This window comes from Schistocerca piceifrons, chromosome X (assembly GCF_021461385.2).
Source record: "Schistocerca piceifrons isolate TAMUIC-IGC-003096 chromosome X, iqSchPice1.1, whole genome shotgun sequence".
NCBI classification, from domain to species: domain Eukaryota; kingdom Metazoa; phylum Arthropoda; class Insecta; order Orthoptera; family Acrididae; genus Schistocerca; species Schistocerca piceifrons.
The window spans coordinates 229806667-229815735 of record NC_060149.1 but is presented as its reverse complement, the minus strand read 5'-3'; the positions used below and the strand labels follow the sequence as shown (position 1 = coordinate 229815735).

Sequence of the window (9069 nt, the reverse complement as noted above, 5' to 3'; positions counted from 1 at the left end):
ACACAGTCTATTATAAATCTTCAAAAAAATTAGTGTGTTGGCAGTAAATGATTTATATAACATTACTGAGTATTGAGGAAGAAGTTATTGAGGAGCTGAATGATGAGTTTAAAAATGCTTTGCCAGACAAATATTTGAATGGTTGGGATTTTCAGTATTTTGAAGATGGAAATGTTAAACTAAGATACAAAGGAAAGAAAAAGGTATGTGAAAGTAATGATTATGAATTTCTTGATTTAGAACTTTTAGTTTAATATTTTATTTTGTATTCAAATGCATGTCCTACTGTGATAGGATCTGAAAACTTTGTAGTTCAGTCTAAATTTATGTACACACGTTTTTGTGACTCAAGTTATTTAAAAAATTCTAGGGCACCCAGAACAAGAAATTACTTTTAAAATTTAATTGTGGTGCTTCCAAATTATAAATTGACAGGGAGTAGTATATGACCATGTTGAGCGAACTGGGTGTAAATTTTTACGAAATTTATGCACAAATTTATGCACTAGTGCACCCAACATTCCCATATACTACCGACTTGCTCGATTTCTTTGAGACATGTATATTTCTTATGTGGAATTATTGTTAGTACAAGAAAGAGAGTATCAAATTTTAACATCTGATCAATAACATTGTCAGTAGAGGCTATATATTAGCTTAGAGAGAACAAGGACGTGGGAAAGAAATCGATTGCGTGCTTTCCAAAGTAATAATTACAGTTTTGCCTGAAGCAGTTTAAGGAAATTACTAGAATATATGTCTGGATGTCTAGATGAGGAGTAGAACTCTGATCGTCCTAAAAACGAGTCCAGTTTTTGTACAGGTCTGTCTTTTGAGAGGTTTACAGTTTTCTTACTATGAGAAAATCACGATAATACGTATTGTTAGCGATTATTCTGTTCTTTGGTTCCTAAGCTGCAATGCTGGAACTTGCTGCATCGTCACTAACGTCTCTATGTAAAAGCCAAGTTTATTTTATCGTGAGTCTGGTATCAATGGATTTCTCAAAGGAGCAGTGGTGGGTACATTCGCTGCTTATAAGCAGTTCCAACTATTGCTATCGCTGCATACGAAAGCGCAGCTTAGATACTTCGTTGTAAGATCACTGAAATCCTGTGTATTGGTTTCTCTTCGTGTGACATACTCAGACCAGAAGTGGCGGTTACTTTATTAATTGTTGAGTCTTCTACACCATTTCCGAGGACGAGGAATTATGTTTCGAAAGTGGAGACGCGCATTAGTGCAGGCGTTAGGGCCACATGGCGAACCTACTCGAATCGCTGATGCTCGCCGTGCCAGAAGAGCAGCAGAAGAAGCTGAACTTCGAAAACCTTTAAAACATAGGTATCGAAGACCGCGATTCTTGGATATTCGAACGCATGAAGATTTACTAACCTGTCAAGATCATTATGTACGCCCAGTCATATCACCTCGACTTGGTATTTTAATATGGAACTCCGGATATGCTGAGTAAGTAAAAGAATGGAACGTATTGATAATCTTTTTCGTGTGTTCGTTTGCTAGACATCTTAGTTCGCATTTCGATGTTTTTAGTTACGTTGAATTGTGCTATGTTTTATTCAAGATGCAGTTTTTAGGAAATTTTCACTCGTAAGCAACTTACAGAAAACGGGTATTGTATGATCCCGCGCTAATTGTGGCGTGCCTTATTCATGTTTCAACCCTAACTAAAATTAATTTCCCTTGCAACTAAAACTTTGTTATCTCTCTTTGTTTTTTATTTGAATGTAAAATTCAACAAACATCGAAATAATTTATTTTATTATGTCCAAACTATAACGTCAGTATCACCGTCGTGTTAGTAATGGTTACGGGTTACTTTTTCTGACGTTGCATGACTGTCTTTGGACTTCAAATAAAGAAATAAGTTACATCATTTAAAATCTTTCGATTGTACTTTATTCAGGCATACGATTTTTTCTCCTCATAGCAAGTTTTAACTTAACTAATTAATAGAATCATATTGTATAGATTTTTAATTCTCTGGACGTATTTTTGTTCAGTGGATGCGGTTATGAATAATAGGAACTGGAAACATTTTTTTATATTTTTTTAACAGGAAGTATAGGACAAAGGTGTTTGTGCTCTTGCATGTGTAGCATGTAACACGTCCATATCACAAGAACTTTCTTTTTCATGCTGCATTTTCAAGTTAAGTACTTTTGAATTTTTTGTAATTGTTTTTTATTTGTATTCGTTCGAATGAACTTAACAATGCCGCTGTCCTATTGTTCTGAAGGTCTTTGGTGCGTTGCTCAGTTGTCTTATGTTTATATTTGTAGAGTCTTTGGGTGAGTGTTGTGTGATTTGAGTGTTGTGTTTGACGTTAGTGAGCTAACAGTAGTGAAAAATGTTTAATAAACTGAAAATTGCCGTTTTTAACGCTGTAAGTGGCACTGGTGATATAGATCAGGGTGCACAGCTAGGAATTGCAGACAAAGGACCAGATTTTGAGAAACCGCTTAAATTCAAATATAAGCGCCCCTTTTTTCTAAGTTTTACTTCTGACGAAGAGGTCCAGGTTTCTGCAGATCATCATTCGAGACCCATCATAGTACCACGAGACACCTCGCGTTTGCCTTGGCACAGTGGATATGCGGAGTAAGTATAACAAATAAGACTTCGCCATATACGTACACAAGTAGTTGGTGTACTTGCCATTCACTCGCCGCTTGTAAGTGAAAATCTTGTTGAATGCACATGTATTGCGTTATTCCATACCTTTCTTGTACAGTTCACATTCAGTAGTTTTACTTTGCAAAGAGATCCTAAATAAAACTGCGAAATTAGCCACGTTCTCGCCCTCTTGTATGTTCTCGTCATGGTAGCAATCAAAAAGTTTATATTTGCAGTCGTGTAGTTGATACTGATGAAATGTGACGTATTTCAGAACTGGAGTCTGTAACGTATATGATCTTTGTGACAGCTAACACAGTAGAACAGTTCTTTGTGAATCTGGAATTGACTTTACTATGTAATTGAGGATCTCCCACGCCAGTCCAGATTTGTGATTTCCTTGTTTCTGAATTTCTGTTATGGGGTGTCTGTTTACATAATGCGCATGTTTCCTGTAGGCGTATGTCGCTTACTCTTAATATGACACTCTATTTTGTTACAGTTCCTGTCTTTGTCTTCAGTTCACTGGCTCATTTTTTTTTAATGCTGTAACAATGAATTGCTTTAACAAAAATGCGTGATGATAGGGAGGTCAATGTCAATGTAGATGCTGCTGTGAAAATTGATGATCAATCTTGTAGCGCATATTATAGTATTGTATTATGTGAATGCTGCTAAAAAAAAAGTGGTTTCTGGTATGTTTCCAAAAAGCCGTATTCTATACTCCCATGTATCTACATCTACATTTATACTCCGCAAGCCACCCAAAGGTGTGTGGCGGAGGGCATTTTACGTGCCACTGTCATTACCTCCCTTCCCTGTTCCAGTCGTGTATGGTTTGCGGGAAGAACGACTGTCTGAAAGCCTCCGTGCGCGCTCTAATCTCTCTAATTTTACATTCGTGATCTCCTCGGGAGGTATAAGTAGGGGGAAGCAATATATTCGATACCTCATCCAGAAACGCACCCTCTCGAAACCTGGCGAGCAAGCTACACCGCGATGCAGAGCGCCTCTCTTGCAGAGTCTGCCACTTGAGTTAAACATCTCTGTAACGGTATCACGGTTACCAAATAACCATGTGACGAAACGCGCCGCTCTTCTTTGGATCTTCTCTATCTCCTCCGTCAAACCGATCTGGTACGTTGTTTGTTAATTTTGTTTAGTGTAGTAGCCGTCAGCAAGTTCTACCTCCAAGTTTTAAATATGTGTCATATAGCTAAGATAAGCTGGTTGTGTCACCCATTAATAATACTACAATGATAGTTCCACCCAAATTTGAGAGCTGATTTGGATTGCGATGATGCTACTAAGACAGTGAATTTATGTGTATGGAGTGATGTCATTCCTTTATAAATTGAGGTTCTGACTTGAGTTACATGGCTTGCTTGGTTAGTGATATTTATGCTGCATTGTCTAAGAAAGACAGGATTGTAAGTCCCAGGCTGCCACACATTTTAAACTTGATACATTTAATCACCTTATTTTGTTATTTATGCTTTTAAGGGATTAGTTGTTTTTTGGTTTGATTGGTGTAATTACTCTTATTTTTTGTTGTAGAGTTATTTTAGTCTTATTTTCACTGTGTTAAACTAATGTAGAGGTGTGTTCATTTTCCGTGAAGTGTTGTTTGCAATATATTGACTGATTTGTCGGTTAAGTTGTGTATATTGATTCCCTTGTTCTGCGTATTCAATAATTGAGATTAGCTTCACCCATTCCATAGTTGTTAACCATTTTTCTTGTAGACTTTATGTTCTGTTATTAATTTTTGTGATTCTGGTTGTCTGTGAAATACCCATTCTACTCACAGTTTCAAAGAAACACCAATAACTCAGTTGAAGACTTTCTGTCCAGCAGATTCTAGATGGTGATTTATGGGCTAGTGTCTGATAACTCTCCAATCTCACTGAATTTTAGGTAGTGGTGACGGACCATTATGTAGTGTAACTCCAGCAACAGTTTATATTGGAAGATAACAGTGGAGCAAACATCTGTGAATGTGAAATAGAACTTTTGATGACAGACTGATCTGAGACCAACTAAACCCACAGATATCTGGTGTTAGCTTCATTGTATGTCATAATGGTGTTGGGGTGTGTGATGTGTATAAATAGAACACTGATAATAATATTTTGCATCCATATTGCTTTTTGGGATGTAGATTGTGGTGACAGACTGATCTGTTGCATTGTCCATGGTGCAGGTAAGGTTCATAAGTGACATTGTGGTTGTGATTTGGCGAAGCCAACGAATGTGTATGCGAAATGTTAGTTGAGGTGATATGCTGATCTGTTGCATTATGCTTTGTGAGTTGCCAAAACATTATCAAAGGCTTCAATTTATCCCTTGTCTCTGCAGTAGCCTGATGTCATGTTTAATAAACTTCTGGCAGAACTATGGAAATTGAAGATGGCGGAACAACTGAATGTCAGAAACACTGTTTATTTTTTATTTATTTTTTTAATCATGGGACTAGAGAGGTGGATTTTTGAAGATAAGAGATCAATTTTTACTATCAGAAGTAATAACACATTCACTCTTAATCATACATGCATTGGCATTGCCAGCATCTCCTCATGAGTGGTCCATTGTACACTTCAGCCAAACTCCTTGTGGTAAAAAATAAAACTGCAAAGCCGTTAAAGATACATTGCATTACATAATAAACAAATCTCCAATGGGTACTTTTGTCATATGTCGGGCTCCAACTATGAAAAATGAAGGGGGGGGGGGTGGTAGGGAGAGCACAACATAATTCTTACTAGCAGACACAATCTTGTGTATATCTCAGTCAAATTTATGGAGCAAGATGGAACAGCAGTTAAGAGTGGAATTGTGTTCAGTAATGATAGGCTTCATATCCACCTCCGGCTAGCGTTATTTAGCTTTTCTACGGCTACTTAAACAAGGCCACACAAATTTTTATTGTTTACATATGCTTGAACATTCAGAAGTAATGCTGTGTGCTGGTTAACCAGGGTTTCCGTGGGTATTTTAAGGCAAGTGCTGGTATGCTTCCTGTGAAGGGACACATTCAGCTTCCTTTCCCAATCAGAGATCCATCAACAGGATGTTAAACACTAACCTTCCTTTCCTCCTGAGGTTGATTATGTGTTGTGTTTGATGTTGCCGTTCTTTGGGGCCAACGGAAGCGACCAATTCCACCTGTCTGCTTTGACCATGGCATAAGGGTGTTGTTGTGTGTGACGTCATTACGATGTGGTGTTTGTAGATGTCATCTTGTTGTGTATTTATTGTGTACTGAACATGTTTTAATTTACTTAGGGATGTTTGGCTCTTGAATTTTTGAGGTGTTTTGGTTTTGTTTATCGTAGTTGTAAATGGTAGTTTTTTTGTATCAATAGTTATGGTTGACCTATGTAGGTCAAGGGAAGTGTCTGCTTCTTGCAGATTTTGTAATTATTTTATTTTATTTTTATTTTATTTAATTATTTTTTTTTTGTGTTTTGTGATCATGGTATGTCTTTTTTTTCCTGCTATATTTAGCTTGTCCCCTCCCTAAAACCCTCAATTTCACGCGGCTGCCCCGTTAGTTTGATTGTATTTTTGGAGGGAGATGTTATTGTCTTATTTGTGCATATATTCGTGTTTTTTGCCGCATGTATGTAGTGACATCATAGGCGCCATATTGGAGATGCTTATAATAGCCATTTCCGCCATATTGATGATGTCATGGGTGAAAGCAGGCAGGTGGAATCGGACACTTTGGTAATCCCGTTCTGTGTATTTATTTGTGGTCCCTTGTCAGTCCATTGTGGTAGAATTCCAGGCATTATGGAAGCGTTCGATTCCACCTGTTTGCTTTGGCCCATGATGTCATCAGGGTGGCAGCCACCCCTATTTCCAACATATGGCAACCATAACATCACTACATACGCATGTGAAAAAAACTAAAAATGACATGATAATATTTGACACCAGCAATAAAATGAAACCAACAGGCCAACCACAGGAAGTAAGGGGTTGAGGACAAGGTCAAGCTAAATATAGGACATCTTCAACTTTCGTAGTCCTGTCTTCCTCAGTTGTGTGTAATATTATGGTATATTGTTAGTCTTTACTTGTTGACCATCTAACTGCAACTGAAACACAGTTTTTGTGCCATACGTGTTTCGCCTTTATTCTCTGCAAGGCATTTTCAGTGGCCTGGAATATGTCTGTATTTTTGCTATTTGGTTTACATATTGGGGCAGTGTATACATAGGTTATAAACAGTTCTGGTGGCTGGTTTTCTTATGGGGTACTAATATTTTAAATTCTACTTACAGGTTCTGTGGGTGATTTTGTACGTGTTGTGTTTTAGTTCTGTTTGTGGCACTGTTGTTCTTCTTATAACTGCCATTTTGGGTTTTGTTTTCCACACTTCACATCACTAGGAACTGAACACTTGTTTCAATACTGTGTTTTGGTTTGTGTTGCCAGCTGACGGATGTTACTGTCAAAGATCGTATGTTAGTGCCCCATAGATGCCAGATCCCTCTGTGCAGTAGGATTGTGAGTCAATGTTTGTGGATGTTGTTCCATCCCCACTGGTGACAGACAATGATCATGCTGCATGACAGGTCCACCTGGCCTCCAGTGATGTGATCATTTGGTGGTATTGTAATGGGTACTACTGTCACCTACTTTCACTGCAACACCTTATTTCTTCTTCTTCTACAGTGTGCATTGCTCTCGAAGAAATGCACCTCACTGATGACCATTCTCCAATGCTCTGTGGATATTGTGCATTCTGTCAGAATCTTGCTGGTCTTGGGAGGGATATAGATGTCATCAGTGAATGGATTCCACTTCACACCTTGTTGGAGGCAATATCGGCGTGAGTGCAAACAACCTCAATGGTTACCATTTGCAGTGTTTACCAACCTCCAGGCAGGCCACTTCCTTATGTTAAATTGACCACATTAATCCAACAACTCCTTCCACCCACCCAACATCTCCTGCTTCCTACTGGGGGACTTCAACCTGTACCACCCCTTATGGGGAGTACCATTTTGGCTAGTAGTGGCCTTCTAATTCATCAGCTTGTTACAGACCATGATCTGCGCCTATTCAGTGATGGTTCTCCTGCCCACTTCAGGGCTGCCCGTGACACCTTTTCAGGTATAGGTCTAATGATCTCTTCCCCCAATTGTGTGGCCTTACTACATTGCTCACTACACGATAACCTTTGTGACAGTGACCTTGCTGCCACCAGACAAATCGGCTACTGTGTTGGGCACTTCCCATGACAAAAAATTGCAATAGCTATTCAGGATCACTGATGAGCCCTGCAGTGATTGAAATGACATCCTTCCCAAACCAACCTTATCACTTGTAATCAACTTCATGCTAAGTCTTGCTATGTAATCAGATGCATTAAGAAGGAATGCTTGGAGTTCTCTCTCTTCTCCCTGGGAAAGTATGCCTCTTCATTTCTGGTATGGGCCACCAACGTTGAACAGTTGTTCTGGGTCTTGTCCTACAGGGTGGTCTTTGTATCGACTCATCAGTTCTTGCAGAACACCTTGCGAACCACTTTGGGACATTAGCAGCATCCTCTTCCTGTCCAGCTACTTTTCTACTGCAGATGCAAAAAGTTGAAAACATCCCCATACATTTCGCTGCCCATCAAGCTGAATCATATAATGAACCCTTCATTGACAGGGAATTACTTCAGACATTTGCCCTGTCCCATGACAGCCATATGACATGATTAAATTCATGATCAGATCATCCAACACATGAATGTTCCCCAAAGACACCATCTCCTGAGGGTCTTAAACCACATTTGGCCCTCAGGTGTCTTCCCCTCGCAATGGCGAGATAGCATAGTTGTCCCAGTCCTTAAGCCAGGCAAGAATCCGATGTATCTCGGCAGTTGTAGGCCTATTAGCTTGATCAACATACTCTGTGTGTTGTTGTTGTGGTCTTCAGTACAGAGACTGGTTTGATGCAGCTCTCCATGGTACCCTATCCTGCGCAAGCTGCTTCATCTTGAAGTACCTGCTGCAACCTACATCCTTCTGAATCTGCTTAGTGTATTGATCTGTTGGTCTCCATCTATGATTCTTACCCTCCCCGCTGCCCTCCAATACTAAGTTGGTGATCCCTTGATGCCTCAGAACGTGTCCTACCAACTGATCCCTTCTTCTACTCAAGTTGTGCCGCAAATTCCTCTTCTCCCCAATTCTATTTCGTATCTCCTCATTAGTTACATGATCTAACCATCTAATCTTCAGCATTGGTCTGTAGCGCCTCATTTTGAAAGCCTCTGTTTTCTTCTTGTCTAAACTCTTTATCGTCCATGTTTCACTTCCATATGTGCCTACACTCCATATAAATACTTTCAGAAAAGACTTCCTGACTATACTTGATGTTAACAAATCTCTCTTCTTCAGAAACGCTTTCCTTGCCATTGTCAATCTACAT

The 9069-nt window shown here is 39.1% G+C and overlaps 1 protein-coding gene across 2 annotated transcripts in view; it reads left to right on the top strand.

The window, feature by feature from the left end:
* Positions 1–2318: 2318 nt before the first annotated feature.
* The window catches only part of LOC124721550 (protein phosphatase 1H), a 174769-nt gene continuing 168018 nt past the window's right edge, over positions 2319–9069 (top strand). For both annotated transcript variants that reach the window (XM_047246583.1, XM_047246582.1), the window contains exon 1: positions 2319–2622. In XM_047246583.1, the coding sequence (XP_047102539.1) occupies positions 2372–2622 (251 nt within the window). In that variant the 5' untranslated portion in view covers positions 2319–2371. The remainder of the gene's footprint in view (positions 2623–9069) is intronic.